This window comes from Castor canadensis, chromosome 4 (genome assembly GCF_047511655.1).
Source record: "Castor canadensis chromosome 4, mCasCan1.hap1v2, whole genome shotgun sequence".
NCBI lineage: Eukaryota > Metazoa > Chordata > Mammalia > Rodentia > Castoridae > Castor > Castor canadensis.
The window spans coordinates 98,573,989-98,596,307 of record NC_133389.1 but is presented as its reverse complement, the minus strand read 5'-3'; the positions used below and the strand labels follow the sequence as shown (position 1 = coordinate 98,596,307).

The 22,319-nt window shown below is 32.9% G+C and overlaps 1 protein-coding gene across 6 annotated transcripts in view; it reads right to left on the bottom strand.

Annotated features, from left to right (window-relative positions):
• Window positions 1-22,319, bottom strand: part of Kynu (kynureninase) — a 114,600-nt gene that overhangs the window by 56,583 nt on the left and 35,698 nt on the right. For 4 of the 6 annotated variants that reach the window (XM_020160794.2, XM_074070669.1, XM_074070668.1 and 1 more), the window contains 4 exons: window positions 19,436-19,497; window positions 17,957-18,028; window positions 16,676-16,750; window positions 14,478-14,624 (listed from right to left, as the gene is read on the bottom strand). In XM_020160794.2, the coding sequence (XP_020016383.1) occupies window positions 14,478-14,624; window positions 16,676-16,750; window positions 17,957-18,028; window positions 19,436-19,497 (356 nt within the window). The remainder of the gene's footprint in view (window positions 1-14,477; window positions 14,625-16,675; window positions 16,751-17,956; window positions 18,029-19,435; window positions 19,498-22,319) is intronic. The other 2 variants (XM_074070665.1, XM_074070666.1) reach the window with 2 other exon arrangements.

Sequence of the window (22,319 nt, the reverse complement as noted above, 5' to 3'; positions counted from 1 at the left end):
GGGTTTTATTTTTACAACTCAACTTTTCTTGGAAAACTCAAGGAACAGAAATGTCACTACTTTTATATCATTATCAATTATTTATAAAGAATGGTACTTTGAAGAAACCACAAAATTTTACCTACTGGATACCATTATTAAAAGCCCTGTGCCCACAGCCTTGGCATAGAATCAAAAAATCACTTGCAGCTCCTAGGATATGTTTTAATACATGTACATTTTTTTCCACATGGACGGCAGAAAACATGAATTATTAAAATGGGACTGTTTGGAGGAACAGATTGGAAGATGCTAACTTGAATAAGATTGTCACAAAGTGATGATACAAAACCATCACTAGGTGGCAGTATCTTAAAAATAAAGGAAAAGAACAATTCTCCCAAAACTCTGCAGCCACGCATTAAGCGTTTTTATCAATTTACCTTCAAGAGAAAATAATATATATGCATAGGAAAAAACAGACACTCTACTCTTGTTTGCCTACTTTATTCAATTTTTCAATACATTCTTATTCAAAATTACACACAGATACTTTTATATACTCATATTGACACAACTGCATATGAACATAGCAGTTTTCAGTGAATAAACCACCTCACTTCCTAGTTAATCCACAAATTATCACAGTCCTGTCTTGAATAGCCTGAACATTTCCATTCTGATCAGAATATAAGTCCTCATTCTTGGAATGGCTCTTAAAGATGTGTATGACTTGCTCTCTTTCAGCTCTTCTGTCTCAGAGGCCCAATACCTCCCTCCCTCTATTTGCATCAACTTCTCCTTTACTCCAGGATGTTCTTTCTTTCCTCATTTGCCTAAAAATGTGTTCCTCCCACAAGCTTATATATTGGAAATTTAACTTCCAAATAAATATGTTCATTTTTATCTGGTGGTGGAGTCTTTGGTCAGTAATTAGCATTAGATAAAGTCATAAAAGTATGGCTCCTTGGATGACATTACTGGCTTTATAAATAAGGAAAGAAAGAAATATCAGGGCCGGCACACTTGCTGTGCCTCACCTCATAATGACCTCTGTCATGTCATGATGCAGAAAGAAGGTCTTCACCAGGTGCCAGAGGCTTGCTTTTGGAATTCTTAGTCTTCAGAACCATGAGTTAAATGAAGCTCTATTCCTTAAAAACTACCGAGTCTGTAAGTATTCAATTATAGCAATAGAAAATGGACTAAGATACTTCGTTAGCTCAGATCTTGTTCACAAGACTACTTCTGTGAGAAGGTTCCACTGTCAATCTCCCTCATTCTACATCCTGGCGTATTATCATAGGAGCCACAGGTGATTTTTTGATGTGATGCCTTAGATTTTGCATCTCTTTCTTGTAATATTTTCTAAACTCATGCTCTCCTACTTTTACCACAATATAAATCCAAAGTATTATAGAATACCTAAGTAAAAGAATGAACAGGGCTGGGGGCTGGTGGCTCACGCCTGTAATACTAGCTTCTCAGGAGGTAGAGATGAAGAGGATTGTGGTTCTAAGTCAGCCTGAGCAAACAGTTTGTGAGATCCTATCTCGAAAATGTCCATCACAAAAAGAGCTGGCAGAGTGGCTTAAGGTGAAGGCCCTGAGTTAAAGCCCCGGTACTACAACAACAATAACAACAACAACAAAATATGAAGAAAGTCATGCAATTGTTAATATTCTCTCAGCTGATGTTAAAAGAAGTTCTTTGAAGTTTGTTTCTGATGTAATCTTATTGCATAAACTATTTGCTCAGACATGGCAACATTTAAAACGAAATATCTTGGGAAAAATAGCAGTTAAAATAGGTTCAAAATCCCTCTCGATTAAATAAGGAACATATGTGTGTTTTGTATTGCTGTCTTCACTAACACAATACTAAGAATTTCTCTGATCAGTGGAGTAATGTGATACATAGAATTTGTGTTGAAATTTCCAGGGAAGATCTAGCTCACTCTCTCTAAACTTGATTCATTATTAATCTATTTATTAAAATGAAAAATGGAATGGTACAATATTAAAGATTTGATAATTTTATGAATTTTGTAACAAATTGACTTTCCACTCTTTAGTTTTTTTCTTTCTTCACCTAAAAATGGCCTCTGAATTATGAAGATCATTAATAAGTAGCAGATTTAGTGGGAAAAAAAGTAATTACGTAACATTTTTGGCTATACCCAGGGCTGATAGTCACCTGATATGTATTGGTATGCTCATATGTGTTGCTAAAATAGCAAAATATTAAAGTAGGGAAAAAAAATCTTTGTCCTAAACCATGAGTACCCACTCGCAGTTGTAGTCCTTTGGTCCTGGTGGGAGTCTACAAGGTGTGCCTGTGGCCATTCATAAATACCAGCCTCTGAATATTCATTGCTAAGTGCTAGTTCAGACTCCAGGAGATAAAAGAGTTCATCTGCCTATGTTACCAGCATTATGACTGGGAGTTCCTGGTCCTCTCAGTCTCTTCCATGCTAATAGTGGGTGCTGCTTGGCATTCTTGTGTGAACTTCTCATGACTACTTATGAGACCCATATCTTCCAAAGCATCTCAACGGGGTCTTTAAGTATTCTGAATATCACTCTTTTTTGATATAATAGTACCAAGAAATAATCTAAGAACTCCTGTGATGTAAATTTGGACAATATTATCTTAAGAAGAAAATGTGTGATGGCAAGATTTGTTTTAAAAGGCTATAGGGAAGTACATGTATGTGTGTGTGTGAGTATGTGAGAATGTGTGTGTGAATGTGTGTGTGTGTGTGTGTGTGTGTGTGAGTGGGCACATGTGCCCTGCGTGACTTCATATCCATGATGTAAACAAATGGTGCATAAACAATAACATGTTGGCTACTTAACTCTGATTTCAGAACTTCCCAAAAAAGCTCACCATTAATCATTTGCTTAACAACACTTTAGAGAGGTAGAAATGGAGAAGAGGAGTATAAAAACCAGTAAGTTTTCTTGTCACAGTATTGGAACATTTAACTTTAACTTCCAAAATAATTCAAAAGCACAGGTATATTTAAGCTAAAAATGACAAAAATCAAGATCTGTAGGAGGGGCTCTACCATCTCATAAGTGTCACATTTCAAAGTAAATATTCTGAAAGTCCTTCCTTTCATCCAGACCAAATTTATCAGAGTCTTCAAAATTCCTTCTCATTTTTTCTTTTTTTCTTTCCTTCCAATCATTGGTCATGAGCAGGTTTTAAATATTATTTTGTGGATTATTTGTATTCTATGCTGAAAGTAAGTTCCATGGGTCACAATTTCTTTATAAAAATTATATTTTTAGTAATATTTTATCCATGAAGTTAACCATCTGATAAGGAATTCTAAATATTCATATTAAATTTCAGTGGCAAACAGGAATAGAAACAAGGAAACAAGGAAACAGGAATAGAAACAAGGAAAAGTAGGATGGTAGACAAAATTTCACCCTCAACTTTATGATGAATTACACTTAGATTAATATGCAAATAAGTGATTTGTATTCAAGGATAAGTTAAAAATGATAATTGAAGTAAATCCCAAAATAGTCACTTGTTTGTCAGTCTGTGCAAATTAGAGTAACACAGTAGTATTACTGTATTATTTATCAAGTTATATCTACTTATAACTACTTATATCCTAATAATTTTAACAAATGAAGCAGCTTATAGCTATAGTTGAGATAAAGGAAAGGAAGTGTCCTGTTGGAAAATTAAAGTGACAAGATGTTGGAAAGAAAAAAGTGGACACAGCAAGCAAGGAGCTTGTCTCTGAATGAAAACCTTGGGCTATTCAATGTAGATGTAGACATTAAAGATGGCCATGGTGTAACAATTTTGGAGGCCTTCCTGGGCTCTATTTATTTTATAGGAAGGCTACTTTTCATTTTTTAAAGTTAATATATAATCAAAGTTATTCTTTAAGTTCCAGGAATCTTCCAGCTATATGATTTACTTAGCTAGTCATTTCTGCTATTTCTCTCTCCCTTCTCCCCTTACCCCTGCTCTCCTCTTCTCTCTCTCTCTCTCTCCCTGTCTCCCTCTCTCTCTGTCTCTCTGTCTCTCTGTCTCTCTCTGTCTCTCTGTCTCTCTCTCTCTGGATCAAACCCAGGGTCTCACACATGCAAGGCAAGCACTCTATCAACTCTACTACTGAGCTGTGCCCTCAGCCTGCTATCTTTGTCTACTTCTTCTCAGAAGGACAGAACCTAGAAGACAAAACAAATTCACTGATACTTTTTTCTCTTCTACAGTCTTTCTCAGGCTGATGAAGACCTCACACAAAATAGAGTTAGCTTGATTTATTTCAAAGACCCAAGATGGAAAAAAATAGCTCAAGGTAATTTTTCAAGCCTAATTTAGTTCATTTAATTTTTAATGACTTATTGGAGCAGTCTGCATGTCCTAAGTGTGTCAAAGAATAGAAATGGAATTTGAAAAAGAACTGAAAATTTGCAAAAAGTGCAGAGAAATAAGCTATAATAAGTAAATCCAAAGAAATTTCTGAGTTATTGAAATGGGAGCAACTGTTGCTTTTTATGAAATATTGTGACTCATCAACTTATTCTGACTAACAACACTTTTCCTGATATACAGACACTTATTCATTCACTGGTCTAACACATACATATTTAAAGATAAATCACTATGTGGGTAGCACTATCAGGAGTCTGTGAGGTTTGCAGATTCCACCCTCCATCAGTCATTGAACAGTTGAAATGACATAAACTTCCTAAATTTGAGTGTTAAAATAGGCATAGCAATAATGACAAGGCATTATAAAAGGTAGCCAGTGACACATTTCCCACAATGCTATGGAAGTACAGTGGGAAGATAAATTTATTCTGACATAGCAGTACAAGAAAATTTTGATGATGAAAGTCAAAGATTTCACACTCAGGTTTCTGAAAGCCAATCAAGTGATATATGAGTTGGAGCTGTCGGAAATACTTCATTTACCATAATGTAAGCATGAATGTATGTACATGCTTGCTGTGATTCAGCTTCAATTCCCAGGACAATACATAGGGTAGGAGTGGAGTTGAAGAGTTGAGGGACCATTTAAGGGGTAAAGATGCTGTGAGCCTCAACACTAGTTACCCTACAGGAATGATGACCAAACTTCTAGTTTTTCAGAAAATACTTAAAATTAAGAATTTTTATATAAAATCTCATGATTTTAAATTGTTGGTATGTGATTAAAATTCTAAAATATGCCTTTTTTGTCTGTAGTAGAATAGGTTGTAAACTGTGGATCAGGTAGTGGTCAAAGTGAGATGGAAAAATCACAGAATCTTCACATTGAGGACTCTTGGGGAAGGGGAAAGCTCAGAACAAAGGCTTGAAGGCAGAAAGTATGATATCTGGACAGGAAATAAATGCAATGTTTGACTGAGGTAATATAGTAGTTACATGAAGGAGAGCAGTAGAAAATAGGATATTGATAATTTAGACATACAAAATCATGAAGTGATTTGGACTCTATTCTACAAATATTGGAGGAGTCGTGGTCATTATACTGAAGGTACACAATGCAAGAAATTCAAGAAAGAGAAGTATCTACCTAATCACAGCACTCCCAGCAAAGCACACCTGACTTTTTAGATGCACGGTGATTTGTAACATTTACATACCAAAGTGTCTATCTGTCTTGCTATAAAGTGGATTTAAAGCATCTGTTTAATCTATACACCACATGGGAATGATGGTTGTATCTTGAGACCACACCATTTAGATGTGAGATCAAAGAATATGCTTCTATAAGATTATTTTCAAGTAATTATTGTGACAATCTCAGCGATAAATTCCTCAAATTTGCTTTTTCATAATTAATTACACAATAAACTTGATAATACTGCACAAAACTTTATAAGATAATTCTTGAAGAAATCTTTATTAAATTTATTCCTTAAAGCCAATTTTTAAGCCTGTCATGGTAGCATACACCTCTGTATGATCTCGGCACTCAGGAAGCTGAGGCAGGAAGATTTTGAGGTAGAGGTCAACCTGAGCTATATTCTGAAATCCTGTTTTAAAAATAAACATGTTATTAAAAAGTAAAGTTTTATAGACAGTTATTTATTATAGACAGTTAACTATTTATACATATCTTCTTTTCTCACCAGTCGTCTTAGGATAGATTATCCACTGGGAAAACGAACATTTACTTGTAAATAGAAGAACACTTTGATAGTTCTAATCTTATTTACCTAAATAATTTAACTTAAAGAAGTATTGGAAGTGAAGAATGACATATGAGAAATTACATATTATTTTAGATAGTTTTGTCTGCTCAAGGATCTTTTAGAATTCCACAGTCTTCTCTTTCCCTTCATATAGACTTCAGAACTCCATAAGAGTTGGAACATTTATTTTTCAGCTTAACAAAGACTTAAATTAGATTTTCTTGGTTAATCAAGTGGTATGAAAAATGGAATATTAGGGAAAATACCCTAGGCCTTAGGCAACCAATTATAAAATGTGCATTACCTACAAAAAACTCTTTATATAGTATTTCCTTTGGGAGGTCCTGGGTTAGCTATTATGTCAATGAATGAGGCATGATCAGGAGAAATAGTTATTCCCCATGACTTTGAAGAAAGTGGTAGCAAAATCACAAATCCTGATTGACAACTAAGAGACCTGTTTTTCCCAGATCTATAATTCTACAATAACATCTGGAGTCTAGGATCCCCTTTCAGTGAGAATTAATCATTCTTTCTCATATGGTCCATTTAATCAACTCTTAAATTAAATAAAACACATGGTGAAGACTTCTTAGAAATAGCTTAAAGTTTTTGGATTCTTGGGCACTGATCTTCACCAAAATGTTTTTGACTTAGTGATTTTTGCCTCCCAGATGGATGGATTCAAGATTATGGATAGTTTGTTATGTCATGACAGAACAATCTTCACTGTTCCCAAAGTAAAACGTAAAGGTCAATTACTTTAATGGGACATTTCATTATAACAATAACCTTGTTATTTCCCCCTTTACCAAAGTACAGATCAAAGTCCCTAAATCAATAATTTTTTATGCAGCTCAACTGCAGTACATCTTGTTGTTGTTTTAAAGGTCTCACTATGTAGCCTAGCCTGGCTGGAATTGGTAATCTTTCTGTCTCATTCTCCTGAGTGTTAAGACTTCAGATATGTATCACCACACCCAGCTGTAGTACATTTTTTATTACTCCAGGGATCAAGAATATATGAAACTACACACACACACACACATGCACATACATACACAAATTTTAGCTTGTCCTTTCTTTGGATTCTGTGTATAGAACCAAATTTACGTTATTCTACCAGAACTCAGTACAGAAACTTAACTTCTGATGCTCATATAAAACCTTTTTATTATCACTGAGAGAATGAGGGCAAATATTAATGCTATCTTGAGAGTTAAAAATATTTATGTAGTCTAAAATGGATAGCTTCCAAGCTATCTGTTTCTTTGAACTATGATGTTACATTGATAGTCTTGAAATTCTTGCAAAGATAATGCAATTTCCTCTTTCCTTTTGCCCACTGTTATCATATTTGAATCCATTCTCATCACTGTGGGCATGAAATTCCTTTTTAAAACAAAAAAAAATCAGATTCCTTAAATACCTAAAGCTTTTCAAGTCTTCCCATGGATCTTCAAGTTAATACGGCTAATGTAGCATTGGGGGTCCTTCTTTATTTGGCTATTGACTCTTTTATAGACCCCTTTGCCTTTTCCTTTTCTAAAATTCTGCAAATTATAATGAAATACTTGCTTCTTTATAATCCTGTCAATAGTTTTTCATCTTCTAGAACAATCTCCACTTCACAGCCAGTCTTCTAGAAAGGATTTTAACTAGTTAACCTCTACTCATTTTTAAAGAATTAGCTCTGGGCTTGTCTTCTCTAAGAAGTTCACCCTGACACGCCAGTTTAAATTATATGTTACTATTTGGAACATAACTATAATTTACTGTTGAAATATTTACTGATAAATGAAAAATCCAAATATATTGAACTTTACTATAGACAATACAGTGACAAAATTCTTTTTATACATTAATAATAAGATCTTCAGTGAATAGGCCGTGATTTCAATAAGACTTTAAACTCTACGATTTCTAGTAAAAATGGGATAGTATCACATCTTAGTATTAAACATTTATGAGAGATGTTATTTTTATGCATAAAATTCCATACATAATGCAATTGTATTAGTTTCATACAAAAATGTTTAGTAATACTTTTTCCTAAGTAATTAATTGCTCAAGTTCTCACATATCATAGAAACAATATCAATACTATTCTACTATCAATTCATGAGAACTGAGTCAATTCCCCAGAGTAGATATAACACAGTCAAGATGTCTGTTGAAAGTTTGATCAACCATTTATTTGTGTCTGTGAAAAATCCCAAAATTTCTTTAAGAAAAACTTACTTCTTCTTTGAAGATAAATGGATATTTCATCATAATGGCCGTTCGCAAGAGAATGTTGCTTGGATAGCTCTGATTTTACTAAGTAATTTCACTAAAGATGTTTTTACTCATATTTCTGTTTTTGTCTGAAGTTATTCAGGACCCAGAATTAATTTTTATCATTGTTTAAAAAGAGATAAGGTTTTGCTATATAGCCCAGACTGGCCTCAAATTTCTAATCCTCCTGCCTCAGCCTCCTGGGTGCTGGCTATTATTGACTTGTACCAACACACCTGGTTAAAAATGATATCTCTCTTAATTCTTCCTAGAACAACCCTACAAAGAGGAAATCATTATTTCCCCCATTTATTAAGAAGATAAATCATGTCACATAGATAAGTGAATTCAGTTATGATAAAAAATAATTTATATATGAAATATATGCTATATAATAGCATAATGTGTTTATACAAATCCTCTATCAATATATCAATATAGTTATGCATGTGTAATTAATATACTAATAATGTAATGCATGTGTAATATTATATAATTAATAAATCATTAATCAAAATGTTATGCTGAATCTAAGACGCATCCTTCTTCTTCAGTAATCAAAATACCTCTTCCCCCAGGTGTCACATAACTAATAGTTGTTCTTGACCACATAGTTAAATTTGATTTCTCAGAAAAGGCCCCAGACTGTTAGTCAACTGACTCTAAATGGAATAAGTTTTTGCTATTTTTAAGTTAAAACATTTAAGAAGTTACTGTGCCTTTTCATACACTTTTATCCCTCCTTCTCTCCTTTTTTTTTTTTTTTGGCTGAATCCTCACAGAGGCTCTATGATATTAAGGCAAAGGACATGACCTTGAGTCACTGGAAATCTGAATAGTTGCTGGAGAAAAAGTTGACCCTTGGCTTCTATCTAGCAAGAAATAAATATCTAGCACTTTGATGTTGTTTGTGACTCTATATTTTAATAACTAAGAGCTAGTCTAGCAAACATATACCAAAAATTGCCCATTGAAAATAATTTTCAATTATTTGTTACCTATATCTTTTGTTATTGTTTAATTTTGCTTTGAGACAGGACCTCACTATGTAGCCCAAACTGGTCTTGAACTTGAGATCATTCTGCCTCAGCCTCCTAGTGATGGGATTACACTATGTATGGCAAATTGAGAAATTTGTGGGAGCATTTATTTATATTTCTGTTTGTAGTTCAGTGTGTTACCTTGTTGATTTCCCATGAACATTTTCAAATGCTTTGTAATATGAGATAAGGAAAGAGAGGAATGAAAGAAAGAAGGAATGAAATAAAAGGAAGGAAGAAATAAAGAAATAAAGAAAAGAAAGGAAGAAAGAAAGGAAGAAGGAAGGAAGGAAAGAGAAAGAGCAAAGGAAAGGAAGGAGGAAAGCAGGGAGAAAGGAAGGGAGGGAGAGGAAGGATGTAATAGGGTGATGGAAGAAGAAAGAGGGGAACAGATTAGAAATCATGAGATCCAGTGGGGTGTAATTGGGAAATTCTGTGAGTTAGGAAACAAATCCAATTTCCAAACATTTCTTCTTAACTTACTCTATTACAGGGCTGTAAATGCAAACTCTTTCTTAATCCATGCTCATTTTTAGCTATCACTTTAGAAGGCAGTGAGTCATAAGCAGGAATCTGCTAGGTTTTTTTGGGAAGGATTTGGCACTTTATGTGAAAGAGACAGATGAAGCTATAGTGCTACTTCTCTTTTCTTTTTCTCTGCCTTAAATAGAAAGAAGATGTCTGGATTTGGGGTAACCACCTTGTGACTAGGATGTGGAAAATCTGAGAGGACTATGAGAACTCTGTAGGTGCCACTCCAGTGTAATTGATCTTTTGAGTGTAACTTGCAACCTTAGACTTCTGTGTTTAGAATTTGGCTGATTTTCAATGGGACTCTATATATTGAGACTGAATATTTGATTAATTAATATCAGTATTAATTAATACTGATATCAAATATTTGTTTCAGAAATATTAAAGGAATGAGATACCCTGAGAGGGTGGGATTAAAAAGTAGATGGTTAAAAAAAACTGATCAAGAACAGGAAAATTGAGATGAGTTTAAAGGTCTAACAAACTGGTGGCATGAAACAGTAGAGTCTTTGGGTGAAGACAAATCTGTTTTGAGCATATATATCTCAAGGGAGCATATAGGACATTCAGGTGTGGTAAAGCAGATGCACATAACTAATGATTTTCTATTGTAATCATATCCTGGAGTTTTCACTTGCCAGTGATAGCTGCATTGAGAATCAGTGATTGAAATCACTAGAGATAGTAAGACAAAGGACATTGGGGACCATCTATAGTTGGTATAGAAAAAGTTTTAGTAGAATCAAGCAACAGAATATGAAAAGCATAGAAATATGGAAGGCAAAGTTCCAAAATGATGGGTTGCCTAGTAATATGAAAACAAAACAGTGGGTTCAAACACAATAGGTGAAAAATCTATCTTCAAAATGATGTTTTCTGCCACATGATGGCCTTCCCTGTGACTCAGTTCTTTTACCTGACTCTACGTTTTACTTTTCACACATTCCATCACTTGCCACTATCTCAGGCTTTCTCTTCAGTTAAGAAAACTCTCAGCACCTTAAATTATTATATGAATGAGTGTCATATTCTCAGTTGTTCTTCTTCTTAATTAATTTTTCCTCTTTGATGAATACTGAAAATCTAGCATTTATCCTCTCTATCAAAATCAATTTCTATATCACAAATAACCAAATCAGAAAAGGACAGACAACCAAATAGAAAATGGGCAAGATGCTTGAACAAGTATTGCATAAAAGAAAATATCCAAGAGCCAGTGAGCATTTGAAAATCTCTCAACCTCATCAATAATTAAGCAAGTGTGTATTAAAACTACAGTGCATTATCACTACCCTCAGACTTACAACAATCATACTGACTACAGTTTGAAAGACTGATAATATCAAATATTGGTGAGGACACAGAGCAACAAAACTTTCATATACTTTTATACAGGTGAGAGTATATTCCAAATTATATCACCCCTTTGGAAGATTAGCATTATCAGTTAGGAATGATTATATATATACCTTATGATCCAGGAATTCTACATCAAGCTATATATATATGAAATATGTATGAATGCTTACCCAAAGAAATTTATAAGAATTATCAGAATAGCATTTATTGTTATAGCTCTCAAATGAAAATAAATATCAAATAATCTACCCTAATTAGAATAGAAAATAAATTATGGTTTATTTCATACAGTGTAAGAATATACTGGAATGAAAACAAAAACAAACATGCAAACTACTGCAGAATACAGCCTGGACAAATCTCAAAAACATAATGTCAAATAAGCCAAACACACAAAAAATGTTTTTGTATTTATTTACAGAATATTAAATGGACAAGCTTAGGTACTAACATACAGTGAGAAACTGACTTATGTTGTTAGAAGTTAGGATTTTGATAAATTTGGCAAGGAGATGGAGATGCTATAGTGTAAATATCATTGTACCTTCCCCCAAAATTCACAAGTTGTTAACTAATATTCAGTGTTAGTATTTAGAGGGGAGGCCTTTGGGAACTGATTAAGCCATAAGAGCTCCACCTTCATGAATGCAATGAGTGCCTCTATAAAAGTGGCTCTTATGAACTCCTTGCCCCATTCTGTCATGTGAGAATACAGCCACAAGCTGCCATCTCTGAAGCAGGGCACAGCCCTCAGCAGACACTGAATGCTCAGGCACCATGATCTAGGAATTCCTAGTCTCCAGAATTGTACACAGTACATTTCCTTTGTTTCTAAATTAAGGCATTTTCTTTTACTATTACAAAGACAAATGGTAATGGGTGTTATTTTAATGAAGTTGCAATTAAAGATTCAGAGTGTTTTAAATGTCTGTTTCTTGAAAGAAGTGATGGTTATGAGGCTTCAAAATGACTCATGAAGCCATCTATTTATAACTTGTGCTATTTTGGGTATATGTGCATTTCTCAAATTATTTTTCAAATTTTGTGTCTCTACTTCCTATCAGATGATTTTGAAATTTTTGCTTCATGATATTGAAATTTTTACTTCAAAACCTACTTACTGACTCTTATTGCTCCATCCCATAATCATTTTGGGTTGTTATCATGCTTAACTTCTGGAAACTTAATTCTCTTTTATCTCTCTTAGGCAATCCTAATGGATTACCTTAAGCCCTTTTTTCCCCTACAATTTTCTATCTCTTTCTTGATTGACATCTTTAATTTTCTTTTTTGCCTCTTTCTTCTGTTTTATAATTCATAGATCACACTAGAGAGTTATGTAATTCTAATTTTAAATTAGCCTAATTTCGCAATCTCATTTGAGAATGGGAGGAATTGTCTAGCAAGAGGGTAAACATTTGTTAGAATAATTTTGATAATGGGTAAATCTACATCTGCTATATCGTCATTCCATTCCCATGGTATCTATCACTTCTTTATAGTTCCACCTAGATTGGAACTAGTCATTCATACCTTCATTTATTTGATTGAAAGTTCCAGGAGAATTTGACTGGGTTGGCACTTTTATTTTTTAAGAGAAAGAAAATTTGAGATACACTCAGAGAATGGTTTTAGTAACTAATGTTCTTAAGCATGAGAATTACATATAACACCTAAGTAAACACTTATGTTTTCCTTTCAATGGAAAATAAAGTATATATCTGAACTACCTCCCATAACATCATACTTGGAGAAGAGAAAAGAAGGGGATAGGGGACCATAAATTGAGAGCAGAATGTAGCAATCCACATGTTTTGTACTTTGCATTCTCACACTGAATTTGAGGTCTTTTGCTGTTTTCCCAAATTAGTACTTTTGAAAACAGTTTTAGAAAAGCCAAGTAACTTGTCTAAGATCATATGGATTTGAACCTTGGCTGTGTGATTCACAAACCCATGGTCTTTCTTCTCTATCTTCCTGTCTCATTTCTATGAAGGTTAAAGAGACATGCATGTATAGTAAGGGAGTGAAGCTGTTGATTACTTGTGTAACATTTTAAAATATGACTTTTTATTGGCCTTCCTTTATTTTGGTGCTTAACACTTAATATCTAAATTAAGAAGACATTATCTTTATATCTTTTGTAATGCACCAATTTCACAGCTATCCATCAAACCAGTTGGAAGTCGTGGATGGGAATTTCTAGAGAGTGCTGATAATGGCGCTAAATTTCTTTTCATTAGTTCCATTCATTAGCTTCAATAACTCAATATATTAACTAGATCTCACATATATATTAATTCCATAACTTATTGATATTCAGCATAAAATTCGATCATCACCTTTTTAAACATACGACTTGGTTGCTGAATCAAATAGAACTGTTACTTAAGAATTTTTAATACAGATTAAGAGTTGAATTTTGTGTCTCTGATTTCTTTTCACTACCACTTGCTTATATACAAAGAGACACAATTCCTAAATGGCAAACAATTCAACTGTGATTTTGAACTGTATAGGAAAATAAGTTTTTGTGAAAAGCAGTATAATAATTTAGCAAGAAACAAAACAGCTTGTCAATTGCAATGGTTAGCCTACTTAAAGTAACTTGGGTAAAACCCCATCTACTGAAAAAGACTACTTAATGTACTAATAAAATCTACTTGCCTCCATCATTATGTGGGTAGGGTAGGTGAGAAAGTGTTTATATTTAGAATGCGTTATAGTATGACACAGTAGTAAAATAAAATTTTAGTAGTCCTTGCAAACAGTGACTACTTTTAGTATTTCATCTGTTTCCAGCTGTTTGAGCCACTGACTAACAGTCGCACCACCTGCAGGATGCTCGTGTGTCCTGTTGACTAGAGGCAGGCGCTGAGAGAGCAGCTGTTAGTAAGGAAGTGAGACCATAGGAATGGCAAAACATGGTTTAAATAAAGATGCCTAAAGGGAAAAGAATACATATTATTTAATATAAAATTTGCTCTTTTTTCAAAAGTTGTTATAATTTTACATAGATACAACTTCAAGGTACTTTACTGAAGTGTAGTCTGACCATTCTTCCTCAGAGTGATGTCTGGGGTGAGGTGGTAACAAGGAAATTATGTCATACCTTTGCTTGTCCAGCTTTTGTAATGGCAGGAATGTTAAAGAACTGTCCAGTGTAAAAATGCACCCCGCTGAACATGATCACTGCAATAGAGTCTCCTTCCTTCTCAATGACTTCCAGAATATCCTCCATTCTTAAGATTTCTTCCCCCTAAGTTAAGTTAGGTGCAAGTCACATAGTATTGGCAATAATGAATTTATTGGTTCTTATCTACCAGTCTAAATTTTACCAAGAGCTCACTCACACCATAAGAAAAACAAGATAAATTCTTTTGCCTACACTAATTCTCTTCAGACATCTGGCTAAACAGCAGCATTTAAATGTGTTTTTAAGTATTAGGAAATGATATTAAAATAGTTTAAAGAAGTTCTTTAAAATGTAAGTCTGCAAAAGTCTACTTGCTTGATTTACCTTCCGATTTTTAAATTAACCTTTACTATTTATACACATGCACAATATTTTCTCAGTATTTTTATCCAATAAATATCAAAATTTCAAGGAGTTCATGAAATATCATATATCAAGAGAAATTGTTGGAAATTGTTGCACTTATCATTCTAATATTGTGTTACTTCTTTCAAAAAATCAGTTATTTCATCTGAATAGTACCTAATTAATACTTCTAGCTTAAGAGATGATGGGGGCAAACCTAACCAATGTACAGTGTAAGCATATTCAGAAATGTCACAATGAATCCACCCCGTACAACTAACATATGCTAGTAAAATTCTTTGAGGAAAAAAAAAAAGAATAAAATCTTCTCCAAACAAATCTAATGATGAAGTCCTAACTATGAAGAAAATTACAAAAAAAAACTTACTGGTATCAAAGATACTATCAAATGGAAACAGGATTGACACTGAAATCTCTCAATTGTTACATGAAATATGCTTTGTACAGAGGAAGAGAAGACTTCAGTAATTATAAGAAAAATCTAAGTAAAATTAAAGTCTTGGAAATTCAAAAATCTTTATTCTGAAAAAAATCTAATAAGGTTTGCCCACCACAATTTCAAAAACAAGGCTGAGAAAAAATATTGCATAAACTAGCACTTTACTTATTTAAAGAATTAGTATTAAGCAAATAACAAATGTAGCTCTCAATGGTAAGATATAGTCCTTGTCACATCGACTTGGTGTCATTTAGTAATGCTGTAAGACTGGTCCCAGATTATGATCAATTTGTCAGACTTTAAAATACTGGTCATTTATAAAACTAAGACTTGGGATTTGATGGCTATATTCACTTATGCTGGATATTAGTAATGGATACAGGACATGTAAACACATATCCTCTCATAGGTGTGAGAACTTTTGTAGTCCATTCCACTAACTTATTGCATGTTGGCAAATAGAAATGAATAGGGCAGGTCTGTAATTTCTTCAGAGAAATTAATTGTTCAAACATTGACTTAACAGCCTAGAAGCATCATATGTGAAACCTAAAATTTATTTCATGATTCTCTTGTTGCCAAAGAATCCAAGCTGCAGGGTTTATATGTCAATGTCCATACAACTCAACCTTATAGCCTATTAAAATAAAGGACACAGTGTTTTAGATCTTTAACATGTTTAAGCTATATTAGAGGCACTCTTTTTTAACTATTTAAATATTAATGAGTCTTAGACATATGAAGTGACTTTCCTAAAGTCATAACACCCAGTAAACTGGAGGATCTGGGATTCCATTGGGTATATTACCTGTACTTTAAAATTCAAGCTTTCCCCAGTACACCTTATCTCTTTCTTCACTGTAGTCTAACACAATGGGACATATTTAATATGTAGATTACAAATGGATGTGAAATATATTCATCATTTAATTTCAACAAATATCACCGGGCTTTAGTCTAATTTTATTGACATTTGAGGGCAATTGCACTTGAAATTCAAAATGATATACCCAATTTGTCACCTTCTTCTCATGTCCTTGAAGACACTGGCAGACTCCAGTGGTATAAATAAAAAAATAAAAAAATAGTTTGCTTACCATATGTCTAGCGCTTAAGAAATGAAAATAAATACACTTCTGAGTTGTTCTCTATTTTAAACAAAGTGGTCTAACAGTAACAGAAGTATGCTTCTCTTATGTTTTCTTGAAAGTTTCATTAAAGTAATGAAGATAATAAACTTTTGAGGAAAAGAGAAGGAAAATCAATTCTGAATAGAAGCATGATGAATATTTCTTTCTTTCTCATGTACCTCTCTTGGCTTTATCATTCGCATACTTTCCTCAACATTAAGTCCGTGAAGTTGAAGTTGTGACTCGATAGCATACTGGAAAAAAAGGATGATTTATTTATTTAATCAAGTCCAAAGGATGTTATTACATGAAATAACAACTCTGGAAACAAGTAGTAAAATATCAGTAAGAGCATATTATTATACTAAATCCAAGGTCAAGATTAAACATGAGTAAGCAGAATACCTCAGAAAAGGATTGCTTAATATGATTTAAGAAGGAATCTGAAATAACTTTGAAATATTATATATTAGTGATGAATGGAAATGTAGAGGTCATTTAGACTTTAGGTGTTATAAGAGATTTTTATGCTAAAAGTCATCCAAGCTATGTCAAAACCATAATTTACAAAACAACCAAAGTGAGTGTTGTGGATTTGCTAGGCTAGGCTTGAACATAGGATGCCAAAATGTCTTACCTTAGAAAAAAAGTTAGTAAAAGGAAAGGACATTAAAAAAGTTATTTCACTGAGGATATAAGCTATACATGGGAATAAGCAATTAAAAGGGTCCTGAATTTTTCCAAGATAGTAATATTCTAATACTTCTTAGCAAGTTAATGGCTATTAACTTTGACACAATTACATGTCCTCCAATTCCAAGATGTGGGGGTAAGAATAGTTAACAATAATAATGCAAAGACAGAAATCAAGTTTCTCCAGCACCAACACTGAAATATGCAATGTTTTATGTTTACCTGTATGTACAGATCAAATTTCTTATCAAATGAATTGCTGATAAGGTAGCATGAATTTTTTTAATGAACTGCACAAAATCTTTTTAATCTTTAATAAATATATTTGATGACAAAATGGCACCAATGTTTATGCAAGTGTGCTATGAAAACACAGAAAAATAAAAGTTTATATTTCAATTTTATGTAGCCAAAGAGTTAAGCATTGGAGTTTGTATTGATTCGATTCCATAAAATAAAACAGCAAGAAGAATTAATAAAAAATTTATAACCACACTTGATTTAGGTCAGCGGTTCGCTCAATGTCTTTAAAAAGACTAATAAATCAATGTTCTTATGCAATCCTTTTCTCCTGTAACACGTGTTTTACCTGAACAAAGAAAGAAATCTATAATCTATAAAAATGCTTAAATCAAAAGCATTTGACAGATCTTTTTATTGTAATGTTATTTGGAAAAGACTGGTGAATAAACATTCAAGTCAGGCAAATGATATGCTCCTCTAGGAAGAGTAGAAAGGACATAAATACAACTTGAAGAACTCCTTACATGATCAGAAGGAAAGGCTTTGGCTTCCAGAAGAATTTTATACCGCTTTGGTGTAGGCTTAAAAAATGATAACTGCAATGAAATAGATTTATTGAGAAAGCATTAATGCACAATTTATATATTTATTCATTTTGTGCCACACTTTTATTTTACAGTCTCCAACATTTTGAGGGCATTAATTAATTAAACATCTAAGCTATCTGTGATGGGTACCTTTTCAATTAACCTTATTTCCATTGACTTATAAAGAGGAAGAAGTTACTGGCTCATTAGGTTTAACAATAGAGAAGAAGACTTGGGAAAATGTGAATCAGATAAAAACAAATTCTCAAACTTTACTTAAATTTTAATTGAAAAATTATCTTCCCCAACATTTAATGGTAATTTCTCTAGAGTAAATCTGAAATACCTTGCTCTATGTTTGTCTTGTTGATTTTGACTTATCTTATACTATCAATTTGGTTTCCATTATACAATTTTACTACTTTTTTTTTAAAGTGACATTTTATTTTTGGTCCATTTAAAAGTGCCTCAGCCTTAACATGGAGTTATGTCTGTTTCAGAAGCACCATTTGTTCTATGGGGCTCTTTAATTTCTCCACACAGTTGATAGAGAATGAGATTGATAATCGTAACAGAGAAGATAATAGCTACTGTTAATTGGGTGTTAATTATTGGCCTGAGTGCTAAAGTAGTTTTCATATATTGTCACACTAACCCTCATGCATATATGCAGTCAGTATTATTGTCCTCATTTTTAGAAAGGAAAATATTGAAAAGCTTGTTAGAAACGAAACAGGTACCAAGTAGCTTAGCTGGGAGACAAAGCCAGGGATGTCTGAACTGGGAGACATATTTCCAAAACATACTTCAGAAATGAAAGGAATAATTTTCAAAACACCAAGTAACTTCTACAGACTCTGTATCCTAAACTGAGAAAGCACTTGACATTTCAAGGTAATACTACTAAATATTAAAGATGTAAGAAATGCTTTAAAGTCATTTAAAGCATCATTTAAGGCAGTAGATTCCTTTTATCCAGTTTAGTTTTATGTTACAACTCTTTTTAACTTATACCCCAAACCTTAATCCACAAAAGTATACTGAGCCATAATCCCACTCTACTAAAATCTAGCATATTGGAATTGTCCTTTCTGAAATGCTCACTGCTTTGCCAGCAATTGTACATCATTGCATTTTGTACTTGCAAGCAGTTTTCCTTTTCCCTCACAATGATTCTTTTTCCTTATCTTCTGAAATAAGAGCTCTTCATTATTCAAAAGGTCATTGCAAGAGTCAACTCTTCTATGATTATGAAACTAACAATATATCATGGCCCCGAATTTCCTGGTAAAAATGAAAATAATCTCACAACATACTCTTAAGTAATAACACCATCAGAGCTTATGAATTAAAGGTACAAAAGAATCAGATTCTATAAATGAGTGTATTTTAAACATTGTAGAAAAGGAAACTTACCAATAAGAGATGTAAATTAACAGTCAAACCATTCATTAGGGCTATTTCTTTATCATTGGCTCCTGCAAGATAAAAGTATCATAATTTAGATTTTTCTATTAGTTATAAAGGTTCTTGGAATGACAAGGTAGGGAGCCTTCCCTCTATCATTCTTAATATTTTTCGAGATAAGTGTGTATTTGATGTGTCATCATAAAGAGGTGGAAATTTACCCACTTGACTCATTTTGTCAAATGATATCTGGACTATCATTCACATAGTTAGCTAAGAATTGTATCTCCTTTTTGATGCTGTAAATAATAATACCAAAATAATGAAGTGTTTTCTTTTGCCTATAAACTAAAAATGATTTATCCTATTATCAGCTAGTTTGTAAAATTCCCAGAGTACATTTTTGTGGTAAGTATATCTTCCAAAGGAATCTAAAAGGGATATTAAGGCCAGTCACATTTTTTAAAGTAGGTTGTTTCTAACATCAAATTAAAATGAACCTTTAAAAAAAGGTTACTTCTTCAAATATATTTCACTGTAATAATAGTGAGATATATATAGTTAGCAAAACAGAAGAGTTTCATAGCAAAATCCAACAGCCTAAATAGCTCTGGAATTTATTCACAAACACTGAAATCAAAGACAATGTAGATATGTTCTTTCTGTTGAAAAATATGTAAATTAAGATACTCGCTACAGAATTGGAGTTCGATCTAATTCCATTAACAAGGATTTTAGGCACTAGAAACAGATCCAGAGATAGAGCTTGATGTCTTAAGAGTTCATAGCATAGTACTGTAATAATACAGTACTGTATTGTTTCAAGTTCTCATGACGTCTTTTAAAGGCAATTAGACCTCTGTAATAGGAATAGTGTCTCTTTTTCCACACTGAGAAAAATGGGCTATGTTCCTTAATGTTTGCAAGGTTGTATTGTTAAAATGTATAATGCAAATCCTACATTTTATATTCAAAGAGATATTTTGAAAGAGTTCCATTTTAAAAGGACAAACAGTAAATGGAATAATAAATCTAATAGGTTCCAGGATAAGATCTCCAGAGGTGTGGCCATTGTAAGGAAGTGTTTAACCTAGGAACTCATATTTTAACTCAGCCATTTTAAGAAGGATCAATATTTGCCTTAAGTCAAGGAAAATTTGCTGCATTTGCCTCATGAATTTCTAAATTTGATGGTGAACAAGTTGTGAGTATTAAAAGATGCATCCCTGGTCATTGTAAAGTTAAAAATGTCTGAAGTTAAGGTGCAGGAAGAACAATCTCATTCTACATATCTAGCCATATTATATAGATTTGATAATCTTGTCCCCCTTAGACATATTAGATAGATATGGTAAGCTTATGTTGTATATAATGGTATATACCTTCTCCTGTAGGGAGAAAATCTGTTTGAAATATGACCTAAAATCTAAATGTTACCAGATTTATTATAACTTTCTCTCTATATTAGGGTATGAATTTTTGCTATTATTTCTGAAATAAAACATTATATATGATATCTGATCTTATCAAATCCTTGACTCCCTATTAGTTATTTACACACAGTTTTGAAAACTACTTTAAAAAAATGGAAGGGAGTAGAAGAGAAAAAAGGAAGAAAAATCAATAAGTAGTGACAGCAGAATTAGTAGAAAGAGAAATATTTCAAAAAATATAGTGAGAAAAAGAAAACATGTTGGTTATTGTAAAATGAAATCAAAGAAGTAGAGGAGATAGGAAGAGAGAAGACTTTCTATAGAAACTCAGATATTTTATTTTTGCTTGAATGTCACATTCTGATTAAAATAATGGATTCTCAGGGGGTGGGGGGGTTGGGCCTTCATGCAATGGAGGGACCAAAATGTTCATCTTAGATCAACTAATTTTTTTTCTACATGCACACCTAACCCCAGATATGCTGGAGTAAATTAATTTGGACTTATATTTGGCATTCCTCTATTTACTTCACTTCCAGTAGCACGCTCATATTTGGGCCAATTCTTTGTAAGTAATCCCTCAATGATTTGAATAATTTGTTTACCTACACACAAAATTATCACACTTTAACCAATTCAAATTGAATTCAACCAAGCATCTCAAAAATGCTATCCTCACCTACTATTGAACCTTGCACAAGAGCAGACTGGGTTTATTAAACATGCATGCATGCACATACAGGTACAGCTAGGAGTGGTGCTAGTACTAAAGTATTAAAACATTAATAGAAATGTTGATTGCAAAATATACCCTAATGGCTCTGAAGAATCAAGCATTCTTACCACATCACCACCATTTGAGCTGAGTTATAGTTTACTTTCAAAACAAAATTTACCTAATTGACCTACTTCTTTGGGCTCAAATTGTGCTGAAAACAGCACTGTTCAACTGAGATACTTCAATATCATCAGAATTCTGTAAGAAAATAAACCTTTCTTCAAAGTGAATTGAAATTCTTTCAAGTTCTTTGTTCCTTTTCTTTTTCCTAAGAGCCTTCTTTGAATTAGTGTGGAAACATCAAGAAGCATAAGTATTTAGGGGAAGATTTTTTTTTAAACTTCTAGAAAATTTAACAGGATTTGAAGGGCTCTTTATTTTAAAAGATCATCTACAATATATGTAATAAATGTCAAGATTTGAATCACTTCATCTGATTCGGGTGAGCCAGAGTTCTTACTCAAAGAATACTTTCTTGATTGTTTATTACTTACTTATTCATTGAACATTGCTTTTTATTTTTATTTATTTGTTTTTTTTTTTAAAGAAAATGAAGTTTAAGTAAATGCAAGCACTGCCTTGTTTTGAAATCTGGCTAACTATCAATTCTGAAACCAATATTATGAGCCAACACTTCTAAATCTAAGACCTTGTGATCACACTGTCTTCACTACAAACTGAT